The sequence below is a fragment of the Neodiprion virginianus genome, chromosome 3 (genome assembly GCF_021901495.1).
Source record: "Neodiprion virginianus isolate iyNeoVirg1 chromosome 3, iyNeoVirg1.1, whole genome shotgun sequence".
Taxonomy (NCBI): domain Eukaryota; kingdom Metazoa; phylum Arthropoda; class Insecta; order Hymenoptera; family Diprionidae; genus Neodiprion; species Neodiprion virginianus.
The window spans coordinates 27,305,536-27,325,554 of record NC_060879.1 but is presented as its reverse complement, the minus strand read 5'-3'; the positions used below and the strand labels follow the sequence as shown (position 1 = coordinate 27,325,554).

At 38.6% G+C, this 20,019-nt stretch overlaps 1 protein-coding gene across 5 annotated transcripts in view; it reads left to right on the top strand.

Moving 5' to 3' along the window:
* The window catches only part of LOC124300917 (uncharacterized), a 77,174-nt gene that overhangs the window by 51,277 nt on the left and 5,878 nt on the right, over positions 1 to 20,019 (top strand). For all 5 annotated transcript variants that reach the window (XM_046755414.1, XM_046755413.1, XM_046755415.1 and 2 more), the window contains exons 6-9: positions 5,146 to 5,383; positions 8,546 to 8,766; positions 12,339 to 12,516; positions 16,891 to 17,139. In XM_046755414.1, the coding sequence (XP_046611370.1) occupies positions 5,146 to 5,383; positions 8,546 to 8,766; positions 12,339 to 12,516; positions 16,891 to 17,139 (886 nt within the window). The remainder of the gene's footprint in view (positions 1 to 5,145; positions 5,384 to 8,545; positions 8,767 to 12,338; positions 12,517 to 16,890; positions 17,140 to 20,019) is intronic.

The following is a 20,019-nucleotide window of genomic DNA, read 5'->3' as shown; positions in this document are numbered from 1 at the left end:
GAGATGGTTGTTTTATTTCGGTCTTTCTTTTTTTCACTCTCGGTTTTTATCATTTTTTTTTTTTCTTACCTCTTTTCTTCCTTCAACCCCGACTCGTAGAATACGGGGGACCGAAAATATGCGTTGAAGAAACTTGACGTAATACCTGCAACACGTTACGACCTCTCAGGTCTCCGACTACGTTTGCAACTCGAGCGAAATCTCTGCTTACGCTATGCCAGCCAGTGAGGTGTGTTCGTTGTACACGCTGAGTGTATTATATGACACTCACAGGTGGCTTGCGAAGTTTGTTACGTTCAATTTTCTTTACTCGCATATATCACTTCAACCAAAAGACCGACGTCTCTTCCCTCGGAGGGTTTGATTGTAATTTTTGCATTAAAATGAACAAGTTGCGTTCATTTTTAAGCTTACGAGATTCTCTATTCACGAGGAAACACCCGATTATCACGAATCTAATCGTTAAAATTCTGGATTCTGTCTTTTTCGTTTTTTGTTTGAAAAGTTTAACCATTCGATCGGAATATGGTTCGAAATTTTATCTTCGACGGTATCACCAGCCGATGAAACAACCGAAGATGAAATTGCGCCGTCATGACGACGTGACACAGTGTAAATAATTTCTAACGGTAGACGTTACTTTCGGTTGAAATCACGGCGTGAATTTTATCCTATATACGTAAGATAACGCAAAAGCCTAAACTAAAGTCAAATATCTTGTGTGAACTCGTCTGCATTCTCGTGCCTGTAGGTATAATTTTTTTTCGGTCGAAGGGAAAATGGAACCCTCGGAGCCGGCCGTAAATTCCGTAGACTACTCGGTCTACTTCCTCTTGGCAACAGGCGAACGGAAATTCGTAACGACGAAGGTGAGGCCTACCGCAACTTTGTTAACCTTGAGGAATGCTAGGAACACGTCGACGCTGATTGTAACCTCGTTGATATTACTCTTCGTAATTGCCACATCCGCATAATACGTGACACTTGTACAGTGGGTGAAATTACTCTCGTCTCCGTCTCCGTGTCATTTTTGCCGTGCGCGAAATTGACGACAGCGCCGAATCGGCCGCTTTTAACAGGGATCCTCAACCTGTAATTTTGTCGATATTCGGTCGTAATTTTTCAACAGTTGTACAATAAGTGAAAATTGAAAATTTCTCTAGAAAGTTAGATTAACTGTTACTAAAGTAATGTGTGACAAAAAAACCGGTACATAAACTGTGCGAATTTAATATTTTTTTTATTACTTGAAACTTTGAGGTTTTCGCCCTGAATTATATGTTCTTTCGTTATTTTCACCCTTATTTTTGAAGATACGAAAATTAACGTGAAAATACTTTTTTACGTATTATTTTGGGTGAATCGTTGTACTCGGTTGATTTTAGGCTCATTTCAATCGCCATAGAAATCTCCGGGGTCTGAAAAATTTCTAATAGCTACTTTTTGAGTGGATTAAAAGAAATTATTGTCCGATACCGTGCAGCGGATGTTCGTCGACAATTACAATCGTGCCTTATAACAATATCATAATGTAAAATTTCTTTAATGTTTTTCAGGCAATTTGCTGTGATCTGGTTAGCAAGCAGATTTCGATTCAATCATTTTGAACATTTTCCGACTGTAATACTTTTTCTCAAATTGTTCACATCACAGCTTGTGATATCTGAGTTCGTTGAAATCCTTTTCTATTACATAGCGGGGATATCGTTTTATTCTCGTTTATTGTTACTTGAGTAAATACTATTCCTTGATATTTTTTAAACTAATTTTCTCTTATTTTAACCTTTAAATCAAACCGACCGGAGCATTCATCCTTTATCCAAATTCGAATACGTTCTTTACGCATTGATATATTTCAACCAAGTCTTTCCTGCGTAAAAAGAAAATGATCTACTGTCCAAATTTTCCTCTACACATACTTGTACATTTAAAACGGGTCGTATTAATTTCTTTCAAAAGTGACAATAAATCAACATGGCTTACTGCGATAAAAAAAAAACAACAAAAGTACGCGTTAGCTTTCGATGGCATATCTTTCCTACGATAATTTTATTCCGACAAGCAGTTTGGTGTAAATTCAGATGGAACGAAAAGAGGGCAGATTTCTCGGTACTTCTCACCTTTAGAGCAGTCACCGTTTACCTCGGCGCGGCCTGTCCGTTATACCGCATACTTGAAGATTCCAAGAGTGAAGTAGCGTTTAACCATGCTCGAGTTTAGCTTCCTCTCCAACTAATGTGCCCCTTCAATTCTCGTCTTAAAACGAAACGCTAGCTTTTCAACGCTATTTTTTATTCTACTTTCTCCGTCAGCCAGATAACGCGGTAAAAAATGCTACGAGACTTTTAAACTGCCAGTTCGTACTTGCGGTGAAAAAAGGTAATTTGATGAGATTTTTTTTTTTACCTAACGACAAACTTGGAATTATTTCAAACACACAATTGCCGACCGGTTTTATAACATTATTCCTACAGTCGGTGGTCCTGCTATACGTATAAAAATTAAATTACGTACAAAGTAAAGACACGCTTGTGGATTCAAACACCGAGCATCGCCTCTTCAAAAACCCCACTCCAATTACTCTCACTCTTCTTATGCTTGTCAATTTTTTAACCTACCTCTGACATGTAGTACTAGTAAATATAGAACAATGGGCTCGATTTCTTTCTCTGATTACGTACTGTTATTATTACTATTATTATCGTCAATGTGAAAGTTTTTCGGCCAAGTTATATATATATATATATATATATATAACACGTGTCAGCACCCGAAATTTCGCAACGACTGCGTATCAGTCTGTAATATTTTTTTGTCCTACCTTCTTTTATTTCTCAATCTTTTTTGCCTGTTCTTATTCGAAAGTCGGCGGTGACCGCTCACCGCGAAATCTTTGCACGTACTTGGTGCTCATTTTAATACATCTTTATATATATGCATGGCAATAATTTTTAAAGATTTATCCCGTCTTGTGTACTTGCTCTACGATTCGCGATGGATTGTAGTTTCGGAATGAATTATATACCTTGTATATATGTCCTATAATTTTAGCTCGTAAGTAAGACGTGTACGCAATGTTGCAAATATGAAGGGGACGAAGGAGAATAAAAGAATATTCGCAAATTCATAAAGGAAAAGCGCAATAAAGTGAAAAAAAAAAGAAAAATAAAAACTATAGGTACATAACGCTCTTGTTATATTTTTGCAGCTGCCTACCGTCTGCGGAAAGTAAAAAAAACCGAACGCGTATACAACTACGCGTAAAGTAAATACTCGCGCTAAATTCAGAACCCACCGCAAGCACTTCGGATCCGAAATCCTCTGGATGCCTACAACGTACCTTTTAAATTTTTCATTCTCTGCAGATGGACTTGACCTCGTCCAAAATCGTTTTTTTTTATATCTATATATAAAGGTGTATTAGACAGGTATATTTTTAGGGTAAATAGCGGGAGTTATTGAAAATTTATTATTTTCGATAATGGTCTATTCCCTTTAATTGAATTTCGTATTACATTGAAATTTTGATGGCAGTATATTGCATATTTATATGGAATAGACGCAAGCTTATTATATATTGTTTAGATATTTGTACCTGCATCGATAACGAGGTGAATATTTTGTCAGAGGTTATCGAACTATCGGTGTGGCTGTACCTTTGTTATCGTAATTCAATATGACATTCCTCAGCAGCTAGAAGCTTTTCTACGGTAAGGTTCGAGAGGAGAACGAATCCCATTTATATTAAAAGCTCGATCAAGGTTAAAAGCTTCGGGCTGCTGCTAAACACGATTTTATCACCGTCCTCGAGAACGGATTCCTCATGATATAGTCAAACTCACGCTGTGGCAAGCAAACCCGGAGTACATAATCCGCGATCTTCTCATTCAAATTTAAATTTAATACTACCAGACCTCGGAAACGTGATTCTCGAAACCATCGATCATCTTTGATCGCTAAGAGTTGGGATTTTTCCTCTGCGAAATTATCATCTTACGCAACTTGACGATGTATTTTCATAAGGATTTATCGTTGATCGAATACCGTAGATCATATACAGAGGTGCACGAAATTACTCACCTCGCATGTTACCGAGTAAAATGTCATTCATTTTTACTATCTTCAGAGTCTCATACCTAGCAGTGATACGTAATAATTCCGGAAAGGGCGCAATTCTACCAAATGTAAAATACCGAACGAAAATATGTGAAAAATTTTTGTTTTTATTTTGCGAGAAATTTTCCAAAAATATTGTACATCCCTGCCATCGCTGATATAATTGGATTGCAAGAATTTATTTTCTGAAATTATTGTTGCGCAAGACATAAAATTTTCCTGATATTTGTGTGTGGCATTGCGTCTATAAGAATTTTACTTTGAGCTGCGACTTTTTCGAGTCTACGATACACAGGCTCTTCAGTAACAGCCAATATAAGCGACCTGTTCCGATCTATCAAGTTTGATCGAAAACTCGAATTGTCACTGATACCAAGACTCAATAATTGGTACTTGAGGTGTCATTGAGACCCGGTGAGCATAGAATAGTGAACTTCAGCCTAATGACCTGTTTCTTAATTTTTGTACTCGGTATCGATGAACATTCGAGTCTTCGATCAAACTTGACAGACCGCAAGTTCAGGTTGCTGTGACTGACTACATCGTCACCCACTTAAATGCTCAACCGCACTTCACTACCTCTTCTTTTCTGACGCAATACGACGCGTTGCACAGCTTAAATCCCAATGTTATCAGAATTCTGTAGAGATTTTTGCTTGTTTCTCATTTTCTTTTGTTTAAAATCAGTACAACAACCGCAGTTCTCCCTGGTGTTTTATCCTTATCACGAAACCTTTCGCGCAAACTGCCGAGTTTTTACCTCTAGATACCGCCAGTTTACACGCACCAGTTTTGCGGTTGATAAAAAAACGCCAAGATAGACAAGAAGTCGTATGTATGTGCGAACATTGACACGATGCATCGGGTACCGAGCCTCGGGTCATCGATCAGAGACCGGCTAATAAACCAAACTGAACACTGAATAGTCGGTATATAACAAGTGACGTTAACGAGTTTTGCCGCCAAGCTCGGCTCAACCGGCATACCTGTATGTACGTTATAGGAATAAAGGTATCGTTTTTGTTCCAGCCGCCAGAGAACGAGTTGCAGAAGGTCGGAGAACGCGTGCCTAGCGAACACGAACTTCGAGTACAGCGGTCATTGCAGAGGCTCAACGTCCCTGAATGGTACAAGAACTCGCCCGCAGCTCGCGACGGTTTCCGGCTGAAGAGGCATTCGGACGCCTCGCAACATGGCGGATGGCGCACTCTTGGATCGAAAACTACCTCCTTATCCTCCCTGTCCTCTTCGAACAAACCACCACCCGGTGAGTATTTTTTCCTTTCGTTTCATTCGATGTTAAATTTTTTTTTTTACTTCTGCGTTGGGAGATATAAACCTCGCGGATAATTTACGCAGAAGGCTAATCTGCACGTTATAATTACAAGCGGAATTATTCAAGGCACTTTACGCAATTCAAATTGAGGCTAATTCTTTTCTCGGTTAATGAGCAATTATTGTAATGTTAAACTCTCGACAGAACTTTATACAGCCAATTTGTAACGTGAATGCTGTGTTATGGATTTAGTTTTTTTCTCCTCTTTATTCTATTTCTGAACCGTAAATTCTTAAAAATCACTCGTGACACGGAACGGCGATGATCATTGAAACAGCTACATATAGATGTCAGTAAATCATGCAGCATAATATTCTTGTTTTCTCAACGAATACCGAACGTATACCGAACAACCTTGTTCGAGTCAACTATAGATTCGTATTTTTAGAATGTGACATGATACGGATTTTTATCATCGTTTCATTTGCGCTCCGAATTTGCGATAGAAAACATCGGGGTCTTAATGTCGATCAGCCCCAATTCACAACTTGTATAACAAAAAATATGCGATAGCTTCGAATAAACTCTTTATCTTTTCGTATTTCTCAATCGTTAATTCTGTCGCGAAATTGATCGTGATTATGCCGGGTCATGCACAGTTCTTTGGTAAATGTCTTGCGAATTGGCAAAATAATGTGGTTACATTTGACCCTCCGAAACAAACTGCCGGATAAGACCGCGTTCCAATTTGTTTGCTCGACTGTTTTTGTTCCGCGTTAAACTTCTTATTCGTTAAATGCTGCAATAATAATTGTCGAGCAGATGAAAAACTTGGTGCAAACGTTACTTTATTGGGTATCAAGAATAAGCGTGTGAGATGCAGGCGACGCATTCATGGCCTGCAAGGTTCTATAAATAGACTCCAGCAACAGCAAAGTGTATAACGTACCTAGCCAATCTTGAAACAAGGTTTGCTTTGAACTTTATCTCGCGTTCCTTATTTTTGGTTGCCTTCACGAGTGGTAAGGGGTGGCGCTTACTGTATGTAAGATGAGCCAACGTAAAGCACAAAGAGATCAGACAAGCGCCAAAGATCGAAGATTACAATTGTGAGCTGCTCAGCGGAAAAGCGGACGATTACGGTCCTTTGACCGTTTCTGCACCATCGGATTTTTGTCAGAAAATGCTTTTTCGGTTGGGTAGAAATTTCTTGGTGATATGATATTCCAGTTGCAAATTTGAAGAAATAAGAAGTGACGATTAATTCGTGAAATTTCGTCAACCCTCATGACGCGTTGCTACTCGTATGATCATTTGTAAAGGTTCAAGTTACGGTTTCATCTCTTTCAAGTTGTAATCATCGAGCATGTGAAAGTCGATAAAATTTAGAGTCTGCACTTCTACACTCGGAGTTCAAGATGTTGTTCGAATGTCTCGAAATCGACTCTTATTTGACCATCCTTTCATAGGTCCCTTTACTCTTGACGACACAGGACAATAGTTGGCCTATTTTTCATCCTCAGATGTCGGCTCAGCTCGACTGACTTCATCTTCGCGACGCTTTTAATCCTGCGAGGTCCTCTTGAATTTCAAATATCCTTGGAATGTTACAAGAGCCTTACACGATCCCGGCAAACAAAGGGGCGACAATCAGAGCTACGCTGTTACCTAACTTTCAACTCGCTCTCTGCAGCACATTGAACTTGTACAAGAATTAACAATTTCTCGCTGCAAAGTATGGACTGTATTACAGACCAACTTTGAAGAATCAGGATTCGCCTTTCTCTAATTTCAACGACGATTCAATTCAGACTCAGCTCCGCGGTCCAGATGAAATTCTCGATTAAGTATGTTGGCTATTTCACTTTGAAGATAACTCATTACAGACAATAATAGGAGATCTGCTTGTAAATTCCGTCATTTCATTCGGGTGAAGCTGCTTATCATATAAGAAATGGCGCAGCTGCTCGAACGTAATACATTGACTTCTGAAGTATTCTTTTTGTGTAAAGAGAGAAACGCCTGTGCAGGTCTCCCTTTCTCAGGTTTAATGAAATACCCATTTTCTTTCCATTGGGGATTCAAAGTGAATGTAACTGCAATAAACTTTACTACACGGAGATTTGCAATGATCACGGGTCATATATTTCCGTTATCTGTCCTAACATTAAATTCCTGAACATTTTCAACCGTTAACAATGTTCTAATATTTTCAGACGTGTATTATAGTTTTGAAATGAAAGTTTATTACACGCTTTGAAATGATAAATCAAGGTCTTACGATGCAGACCGATATAGATTACGCATTTGTCATCTGATCCTATTTGCACGTCTCACGATCAAATCCGCTTGACTGACTGCGGTAATCGCGTCGCGAACTAGTTTTACAACGTTGCTGTATATTTCGTTGGTTGCAGCGACGCGTGTGCGAAACTCAGATATAGGAAATACCTCATAACTTTATTGGGCTAGATTAATTAATTTAATTAACCCTGACCCAGTTCTTTCCACTCCAACTATATTGCATTAAACCCACGGAACTATTCCATTCTGGATACACGCAGGCATGTAAAAATCGAAGCCACGTCATCTAATTGTTTAAACGATGCTAAGCATATACCGTACATGATAACGTGAGAGTCTCAGGTGAGTCTCAGGCACCTAAACCACCAACTGCGCGTGCGCCAAGTTTGTCGTCTGTTCTGACAGGCTGGCCAACTCTGTCTAATTAAACCCCGGCGGAAACTGTTAATACGCACAAGATTTCCGATGTTACATTGATTGTGAGTTAAATACCGGTCCGACAGATTTTGGCTACCTCGAATTCTCAACGCAACGTAACCTCGAGACGCCGGCTAATTCCGACAGCTAGCATCTGGTCAAGACTCACAACAGTTTGTGAACCTGACAAGCAGACGAAAAAATCTGCGCAAATCATTTAAATCTACCAATGAACTCACATGATTTGCCGTATGCGCATTTGAGTGTTCATCTTCGTTAGTCCGTCACGACGGATTGTGATCGAGGGTTAAATTCGTCCGAATGTCCAAATTATACCTAACTATAAAAGTGTGAACTATCCTCGAAAAAAATGTTGATTCCGAAAAAGATTTTGAATTGAACTATAAAGGCATCTTATTTTCTGTCGAACAGGCCCACTTTTGAGTCCAAGTCCGACGCCGCCGGTATTTTCACGATGGAGCACAAGTTTGCTGAACAGTGCGGGCAGTTCTCCAGCGAGTTCTGCGAGGTCGTCGTTCAATCACCGGCAACCTTACCTCGGTTGGCGGTCACAGGAACGACTTTCGAACCCTCGGACCCCGGCGGAACGACTTGCCCAAGGAATACTGCCGAACGTGCCACCTACGTCTAAGGTCTGTATCATTCGCTGCGTATCATCGAATCATTTTTAGCACTGACAATCAGACAAAGACCGGTATTCCTTTATTCTTCCCTCACGACACTTAATAGACATTGTTGTACCCGCCCTAAGATGTGTTTGCTTTGTGATTATAACAATGTTTTCTCTCGTTTTTATTTTAATAGTCAGTTTGTAAAGCTTGGATTTGAATTTTTTTCCCTAACGTATCGGAACTGGTGGCAATTACCCTATTATACCTTTGTTGAAGAACCTCGGAGACTTTTAAGGCGGTATTCGTATAATTCAAAATTTTACTTCTTTACTATACGGTATTATTGCCTATACGCTGCTCGTCCTTCCGCCCGTGAAAACAAATTTGCTTTAAGAATTCATCAAGATTGAAAGATATTCCAGTTGCAGTTAAATAATGAACTTTTATGAAAATATTTTGACTACTATGGAATGAGTATTACTAAAATGTTTCTTTTTTATTCAGCACTGTATTAGATTTCCTCACATTAAAAACAACTCTACCCTGAGATTCACTAAAATTCATTAATTCCCGCAGTTAAGAAATATTTAAATTCCTCTTATAGCGAGGGTACGTATAAAGTGAGTTGCTCAATTCCTGAATTTTTAAAACAAACACCGCCAGTAGGTCAAGCGGAACGTTTCGCTCCCGCAGAGTGGTTGCTGAGGTGAAGGGGCGGAAAAAAGGGCAGCGGGGCAATAATACGAAACATAAAATTTCAACATACGGAGTGAATTTTTAACGACTGCTGGTCCATCGTCTGCTGAAATATAATGTGGACGCACTACAATATAAAAGCGGCCGTTTGCCAGGGCGACCAACTGTCTCTAGCCTAAAAAAATTTTGACATTTCTCAATTCAATTTGATTACAAGTACCAGCAACAACTGTCAAAATTTAGGATGCTACGTACATCGCGGCGAACTGACGTCTAAATTCATGACGGATGGTCGCCCTGGCAAAGAGCCCCTCCCAGATTTTAGCGCGTGCAGATTAAATTTTAACAGACGATGGACCATGCGGTCGTTAGGAATCCACTCTGTATACTCTGAGGCTGCAGCGAACGACTGGCTGAGTAGGTATATACATACCGCGACAATCTCTTGAAACTTGAAAATCAACCGCGCATGCGCGAGTTTTATCGGCTGTTCGCGCAGGCTGTCCATGCCCAGTTTCAGCTGTCAAACTGTTTCCGGCGGCGATGTAGTTGATACGAATTTTCGAGGTTAGAATCTCAAATAATTGAGATAGTGACTCGGAAAGGTTTGGGAGGCATTTGTTATTAGGTCGGAAAGTTGATTGCTCAAAGAACGCTCGGAATTTAATGCTTATGCTCTTTGAAAGTTCAAACGTACACATTTTGCATAAGTTGGCCCGCCTGCGTAGCAGACAAGAATATCGCTGCGGGAATATTTCGCCGACCAATGAGATTTAATTATTTGGCGCATGCGCGATTGATTTTTAAGTTTCAAGAGATTGTCCCGGTATATACGTACAAAGTTTGCGAGTAAAATGGATAGGCAGAAACGAATTCAAAGGTATCATGCCAAACGGCTGTATCATTTTATTTCTCAATAGAAACGCGCGTCAAATCCTCTGTCAGAACAGCTCTCGATCTTCCGCGTCCTCGTCCTCCTATTCTCACACGTCCCGACAAATCTCTCTCATACGTATTTTTAATCCGTGCAGACGCTACGTAAATGCGAAGAATTATTTTTAGCTCGACTCGACTCGTTCGCAATCGTACTTCTGATGTCCGAAGACGTTGTCGATCCATTCATGCTTACGTGTCACGTACAGGGTGAGCTTTGCGAATTTTGAAAGTGGGCGTGGCCTACATTAGTCCAACCGACATACCACCTTTTTAAGGAATTCGGACAAGTGTGATTAAGGTGAAACGAGGCGATTAAATTAAAACAGAAATCATCGTGATTTACGCCTTGTTCGTAATCGCGGATAGTCACGAAAACTTTTCGCACCGTTTTGTGTAAATTACATCTGATTTCGAGGTTCGCCAACTTCTCACCCTGTATGCATGAGTTTCGGTTATCGAATAACTTTGAAGAAGGAAACCTTGGTCCAGAATTTCGATCGAAAATTGCTTGAACTATTCGTGTTTGTTTGTTTTTTAAAATACACATTTTTTTTTAGCATCCATTAGTACTTACACATCGGGATGGTACACAAACACATGTATGTTACGTACTGATTGTAAGAAGATATTTTAATTCGATATTCCAAAAATGGCGGTAGTTATTAAAAATATTATTTCAACCACTGCAATGACCGTATATTGTTGACGGTTAAAGACCGATTATAATTGTACGTAATGCAAATCAATATTGCTGTTGTATTCGTGCATAGATATACGAAGTTTAAAAAAATTTCTAGGTCGGGCGAACGTTTTTATATGCGCATAAGATTATTTTAAACCGTCTAATTTATTGAATTTGCTACACACAAGAACTTTATACGGGTTATTATGTTAATCGTTGCATTATTCGCCCATGCGTGCCAATAGCTTGTTATCAGCTCTTTCAAATTGTATGATATTTGCATTACAATCTGTGTTTATCTTACGTCTACATAATATGAATTTATCAGGTGAACAATGCCGCGAAAATAATGTTCAAACAAAAGTATCACGGCACGAAGAATGAAAAATTTCGAAACAATGTCCAGTCAGTATAGGAAAACAATAAAAACAACGAAGAGGACTCAGTTATTAACATATTTTCCAACACCATATTATGTGGTCGTATAATTTAATGAAAAACTACATCATGTATCCAATTTCAAAAAATCATACGAGTAGCTCATTTTGTTTGTAATTAGCCGGCTTGAACTTGAACTCCCATTATAGGTTCACTGTAAAAACAGCTTATGTAAAGTTGTTGCAGGTTTCACGTAGTAAACATTTGTTTTACATCGAAGTACGTTCATTTTATCGAAAATCCATGTCTTATCGTTTCACCAGAGTTCATTCACAGAGAAAATGAGCTATGAATTATAGTAATTGGAAGAAACGTGCGAATTTGACATAAAAAATTGCACGCTAATATAAGCCGTCTAAGATTATTACTGAATATTAGTCACTGAACTTTTTCTATCACAGATTTCCTTTTTTTCCATACCAAGGTCAACTTTTCTGACTCAATTTTTTCGATTCAAAACTTTTCTGAGTAGACCGTGCACCAGATAGATACTTAAAATGTCCCATTTGTCGATAGAAATATTAGTGACTGCAAACGAGGATAATTATTTCAACCGTATGAAATATTAAAAAATAAACTTAATCCATAGCCCCGATTTTCAGCCTTCAGATAACAATTTACTTTGGATTCACACGAATTCCCAATATCGTCAACTTACGAGATCCGACATATTAATTTTATTCTAAAAAGTAAAAAACCGTACATCGGTTAAAATTCGTCCAAGCCACCCCTTTAAGAAATACACACACACACACACACACATACGTAAGTGAAGCCGTTTAAAATATTCAAAGATAAATAAATAAATCGAACATTGGGTTGTGTTATTGATAAACTATAGAAACAAGCAACGAGCTTTGGACCAGCGCAACAACTCGAGGTGAGGAATTCGATAAAGGAAGTGACGTCGGCGATAGTACACTATGTCCAAAGCGGGCAGGAAGTGAACGGTGGTCGTCTCTCACCGCGTCCCGAGAATTGGGAAGGGCGGGGTGGCGCGAGGTCGACAAGCCCCAGAGGTGAGCACTAATTCACCCCCGAAACCATCCCAACAGACCAATATTCAATGCGTAAACAAGGTAAATTTTCGTTGTTTCTTTATCCTACGATTATACAATATTTACTGTCGGCCCGACGGGCTAGTCTACCGCTGATTTATCATGACCATGACGATGTGATGTGATGATGATGATGATGATGATAACACCGCTGCTGCTGTTGCTCTTGCTGCCCCTGCTGCTCCCACTACCACTGATGCACTCTCAACCACTATCGCTATCACTAACAACGGTTATCTTCCCTCAACTGCTGATTTTATTGAGGTATCTCACTCTCAATGGTGCTTCAAACAACAACAACTACAACAACAACAACAAGAAGCTTTCGTTGCATGCGTGCACGTGCACTTAACACCAAGGAGACTCCGTATTAACGATTCATCAAGCTTTATACCTGGGTATTCCTATTTGAGAACCGGTACATTGAGAAATATTCCATTTTTTTCCTTTTTATGGTTACCAGACAATTCCAGTGAAATTGTGGTATCGTGAGAATTACGGTTTAATGTTGGAATCACCAGAAAATGTGGCGCGAGTAACTATTTAGAGTGATTAATATTGTCGATACTACAGTTTCTGGCTGATACATGTTTTCAGTTAGGCAGGTCGTTGACATTGATTTATTATTCGGTCAACATCAAATTATCGCGATAACTACAAGAATATATAAATATAGTACGAGTGGCTGAGAGAAAAAAAAAAGTATGACGTACAAGATTTCATGGTTACAGCTACAAAAATGATTTTCATTTCGTACCTAGAGCTGTTGTCTAAAAAATCGGTTGTGGTAACAATGAAAATACCGAAGGATTGTATGATGAACAAAACTATAATTATTTTTCGGTCTCCCCCACTGATTCGATGCTAAATTTTTGTCAAAATATTACTTATCACAATAAACAGTTCCGATTCGATAAAAAATATGTCAGCGCCCGGCTTCGTCAGAACTATGACATCGATTTTTCAAATTATTTCCTAAAATTTCCACGATTTCTCGACGTTGGGCATCAAAATTGACATTTCTCCAAAGCCCTGAGATTTCGTCACATCAATATCATAATTCTTAAATTTTTCAACGTCCAACGGGAGCACTAAAATCCAAAATGAATTAAAAAATATGAAAAAAGTTATTAACAAGGAATAGCCCTGAACTAAATTTGCCGACGTTTATAATTGATCTTGATCTGATTTGGCATTTCGATTTTATTTATGGCGAATGACCGTTGGCAGAGGGATTGGGAACGAAATGTACGCGCACACAATGATCAATCGTTTGATTGTCGCGTGGCGTGACATCGCAGGTCTTCTCTGTATGATACAGCTGCTGCATGCCAATTGTATTATTCGTTGAGACCACGTTGCCCTCCACGCCCTCAAATTATTATTACGTCTTCTCGAGTCACAGGATCCGGCTATTACAATTTATATTACAGGTTGCACGCATCGTGTATTTTGGTACCAGCCCTGGGGCGGGAATTATTTCACCCAAACCGGGTCTGCCATGTGTAATAAGGTGCTTTCACCTTCACATCCTAATGCAAAAATATTTGCGTTTTTGTTTCTCTTTCAACAAATTCATATAAGTAGGTTATTGCGATCCGGCGATGGTGGATCAACTTTTTTTTGTTCCATAAACGCTAAGAAATCTAGACATACTCCGTCTGAAGGAATATTTGACTTCGAGAAGTTGATTTCTTGATTATTTATTAAATAAGCAACTTTCAAAGTATCGTTTGTCTTTGATGCGGAAAAAAAACTGAAAAATTAATTCAGATTCTCTTCCAATGAAATGTGATAGAAAATGACATCGAACAAAATAAAAATAACAAGTGAAAGTCGCATTTCTCGCTATCTCTGCGGTAGATGAAATTTAAGTCTATAGTTCGAAAACGCAAGTGTAAATTAAGAAGGCTGAGAAACACTGCGAAGGGTTTAATGTGTTAACGAGGACAACTAGCTGGCTGGACGGTTATAGTAAAACGGTTTTAAACGGTGCAGCCCCCTAACCGAGTCAACGAGACAATAGAAATACTTAATTTCGTTCTCCGCGGATACCGATTATAATCTCACCAAAGTCAGCTGGGACGGTCTGTCGAGTTCCTTGATCCCCCGAGACTTGGACTAAGTAATTATTCCTCAGGTCAGGGGCCAACCGGTCCCGGCTAACAAGGCCCCCTTGTGTATAACTTAGTTCTGGAAATGTGTCTATGTATACCTACCTATGTACTTCGTGCGTGCGTATAACTCGCTCCAGAACACGAACTTGTTTTACTTATCAAGAAACTATAAGAAAGTCGAATTGAACGGTTTAGATACGACCAAAGTTTTCCGAATTACTAGACCGTAAACATCCGCCATCCGATACAAAATTCACCAACTGGTAAACTTTCCTTGGAAATAGTTATAGCTATGGTATTTGATTCCTTTTTATTACCACCGTGCGTCTCCTCGGCTATCAAAGTAACGAAACTCGACAAGAAGGATCGTGTAATATCAACCATAAGATAACAAGCTGTAATATGATTCCACGAAGCGCGTGAACCAAAAACGAACCGACGACGTTTCTTTGGACCGTCCTTTAAGAGCTTTTCTCTCCGCTTGAACACACCTTTTATACTTCAAGCCTCGCCTCGTGTTTCGAGCCATTTGTGAGGCAATTTTCGGTGAAGGAAACGTGAATATTTCCCACGTGTACAATGTGTATTACTCGTCGCATGTTGAAAAATTTAATGGAATGTCGACGCAGCCGAAAATGTAACAACGGCAGATATAATAACTCGATCAGTCGTTGCGAATTATCGGCAGGTGCCCGCAGTGAGTAAAAATGTTACGTTTCAACACGAGAGCGACGAGAAGATTTGAGTCACGATTCAAAAACATCTCAAGCACGCGGTTCTATTTCGGCACGTGGCATTGTGACGACTGAGAATAAGTTACCCTGAGATTCCAATCCTTGGTCAAAGGTCACGGGGTAGCAAATATTACATTATACTCTTCACCTGCTCGTTTCTTTTGAACGGATCTAACTTTGCACTGCTTGAAGTTACACCGGAGGGATTCCATATTCGGCTGTATTTACCTTTGCTTTTCATCGTGCGATACGAAATATATTTATAAATGAAATTTTCCATGCGATAGGCTCATGCCAGTTTGGATTTAAGATCTGCTCGGAAATTTATTTCATTGTTTATTTTATCGTGCACATGTGCACGCCGATAATACCTTGGAATAATACATTACGTAGTTGTACATATTGCGGGTTGAGTAACCACTATTTAATTATTTACAAATCACGCTATTTAAACATTTGCCTTGCACGTGCGCGAATGAAAAGGCACATAAGTATCTTTTGACACAGTACAAGTATATCCATGGATTTTCACGCGCACAGAAGTTTATAACATTGGGTATCACATTCTCACTCAAATGCTTCGTTATTATGTATCTATGCTCACCTGTACTCTACCTGAATGTACGTTCAGTTACTAATGCTATTCTAATCACGTCTCATGTATACAATTTTCTTTCAGAATCTACGACACAGTTGCGTTGATTAAAAATTCGCTTAAGAATCTGAGTATCAGTTTTCCTAAACTTGATCTATATACAGTAGAACCTCGATCATCTAAACCTACGTCGTCAACTACGGTCACCCGTTTTATCCAACCGACTATTATAAAAATAACGTACATAAAAATATATGCAGTAAAGTTATATGCTTCCGATACTTTGTACGATACTTCAAATTAGCGCTGATGCTTGGTTTAGGCCTGATACGAATTGATTTTGCAAACTATCGAGGTTCCACTGTACACAAAATTCGAATGTGTGTATTGCAGATGTTAGAATCATAATAAGGTGTATAATGCAATCGTGAATCGACTATCGAAAGGTTTAACTAATTCATCGATACATATGTAATGTAATATACACATTGTCATGCTGGGGAAACTGTGGGCAATTATACATTGTATCAATTATGCAAATACTTTTCACCTCAAAATACGATTGATTGTGAAAGCGAAAGTAAACATTAATTATCGTTATTTTACCGCAAAGGGAAGATTCTATCAACAATATTGTGCTCTGAACTTTTTCTCCAATTCACAAACACGAAGCTATAAAAAAAACGAATTTATTTCACTGCAGAAATCCGAAAATATAATAAAAATGAATACGAGTTGATTTCCATGTAAATGTTTTCCCAACACGACGAGACAAACTTTGAAGATAGTAGAAATAAAATGTCGAATCAGTTTTCGTAATGATATATGAAACATTGATCGTTTCATTAATTCTGCAAAATACATGAAAATTACACTTGTGGCAATTCAGGGAACGTGAAATTGTGTTGGATGGAGAGTTCGTTCGTTGGTATGAGGCCGGTGGACTCGCCGAAAACCCCGATCACCCTGACAACGGATGTGGAATGTTGTGCCGTATGCAATTCGACGCTAAACGAACCCTGCACCTGCATCGACAACGCGGTTTCCGGTCTTTTCTTGGACCTGACGCCGGATGATGGTCAGAGGATGTCGCCTTCGCCCTCCTCGCATCATCATCATCATCATCCTCACCATCGTGGTGAGTTACTCCTCGCATAGCGAAGTCCAAACAGGCGGGTTTCAATCGATTCGACTACTTTATCAGACCGTTTTCTATATTCCGTTGGTATCTTTCTTTTCCGATGTAACTTGATCGCACAGTCGAAAAGTCACGTAACGCCGAGGAAAACATTTATCGCGTAATTTTGCCGTGTTTGGTCACGTTACCAATTAATTTTTCATCGTTACGAAAGTTGTTCTTTTTTTTTCTCTCTTCAAGTAGATTTTATTTTTGTACTCAAAATTCAGGGGGTGGATGGAGAACGAGGAACGATTAGTTGAAACCACGTTCTTCAAGTTAATCAGCTAAACATGGCAAGTCAAGCGCAGTCAAAATCGTTTTAATCAGATCTCGTTCGTTGTCTCTACACCAGTACCATATAACGAAGTAACTAATAGCAAAATTGAACAGTTCAAGGCCTCGAATCCTCACTTTCCTCGAGTCCATTAAAATTTGATACGTATTGAAGCACAAAATTACCAACTACAAACTGTAAATTCGCACTGCAACTGGCCGAAACTATTACTTCAAAGAATTGTGAAAACAGGGAAACAAGCCGATTTAGTCCAATTTTCCATCCAACTTTTACATCATCAACTATCATTAGAGTATTTAAAACAATAATAAAATTCCGAAGTATGTTTTGAAGAAAATACGCAACAAAGAAGCGCCTGTAGGATACGGTCGGATTTTTAATAAACCCCGAAAGGTCGACGACCATCAAAAAGCACACGGACCTAAAATTCTGCCCTTCTTTTCCTCCCGTCCAAATTGTTTCGTGTACAGTTTCCCGGCGTTACAATCTTCGCCTTTACAACTTATACCAACCCATGCAGTGCCACTATGGCTTCTTCTCGTGCAAAACCGAACCCCCAACGACTTTCATCCCCTGGCGAGTGAGCAAATCGATATTTCTCGGTGTTACGGCGCCCTGAATCCCTCTACCTGTACCAATACCGTCGGGGCGGCTGTCGGGCAGGTGATGCGATCCTCAAATTGCAAAAATTGCTTTCGGTCACAATTGCATCACGCGATTGACGCGTTTTACTGCTGCATTTACGATTTTGCAAGGTTTAATTTTATCCAGATAATAGTTGGAATGTCGCCTGGGCATCCTGCTTACTTTTCTTCCTATTTTTCTTTCGTCTTTTTTCCGCGATTTGTTACATATACGCATGCTATTATACAAGTCGTCTGATTGTACATTACCGTAACGTAATTTATCGTGATTGATAATTTTTGCTGATATTCCTTGAATTTATCCATATCAGATGCGCGAATCGAAATGTTCGAACATTTTAAATTTCTTTCTTATATCGATTACACCGCGCGGTTATGAAAGCAATATGCTATCGATTTTTATTGATTAACGCAGCCGTATTTTCCGTTGGTGCGAGTAACGACATGATGATAATCTTAATCACTATAACGTATTTATGTACATATATTACATTATAGCCAGTACAATATTAATTAAGTATGGGGAATGGGTTTTATAACTTTCAAAGGAGAAGAAAGATTGTTTTTTTTCTTGTGTTTTTTTTTTTTTTTTTTTTTTATTCATTCATTCATCTTTCTTCTTTTTTTTTCAATCATTTCCCCAAACCTCTGCCCATCGCAAAATTTTATCACATGCAGCTAAATTATATATGTTTACAAACTATAATAATGTATATCTATACGTGTTATTAGATACGACCATATCATATGCAATACATTGACAAAGACATGAAACCTAACACTAAAAGCAGTATATACAAATTTTGAAGAAAAAAAAAAAATATTCTTTTCCGTAGATTTTAGCAATCGTAAATAGTGTTTAAATTAGTAAAAAAAAAAAAAATTGGCTGTAAATAGGTGCTCGAAATCGTGCAGATTATTATGCTCATCGGCATAGGATAGGTGCACACAATGATATAAATATCCTCAATTGTACATAAATATCGTCAAAGGATGAGTGAAAAAAATAAAAAAAAAAAAATAAATAAAAAACTGTTCAAAAACGCGAAAAGATAAGATTTTCGTAGAAAATTTACTCTTTGAAAGTAAAACAACAACACAGCTGAAATTTATATATCGGTCGGATCTGATGTAATATATCGTATAGTGTATTATATTATGCTTACCTACAAATATAACGTCGAGATTAATACCAATAATGGAACGACAAAATTACAAATTCGTCATGACAAGTCAAATTAACAATTAATTTATACGTTTCAAGAGAATATAACGGTATTTAGAAATGAAAAAGAGCAGTGAGAACGTTATAGAATATAACATGACGTAACGTCGACGCTTTTGCGTAGTGTATCTTCTTATAATTACTACACTCGTCCCAGTTTATTTCACCAGGCCAATGACCCAGTGTTGTCTTTGATGCATCGTCGTTGCACGTCGTCGATGCACAAAAATAGTGGTTTTATTAAATTTTTTCTTTTTATTTTTTCCCCCTCTATTGTCCTATCGGACGTAACGCGAGACGATTATGGACGACGCCCATCGCGCACCCGACATAATTGTCCAATAACACTCCTCAACTCGACCATTAAAATTTTAGAGCCCATTGGCGTTGCGACCCGTGTAAAAATTGACCATGTTTTGCTCCGAATAAAAAATTAACAGTAAGCATCGAGTAGCGAGGAACAAAAAAATTGAATAAAATTTAATAAAACTTTGGCAAGGACAAAGAAAAGGATTGAAACAAATTTGAGAAACTCTGCCATCGACACTGTCATTCCATATGTAAATTATTTTCGGGTTTTTCAAAGTTTCACGCGATATTTCACTCCCGGGTTATACCTATAACTGTTGCTCATTACTCGTCGATCGAATCATCTGTACATTTGACAAATTCCC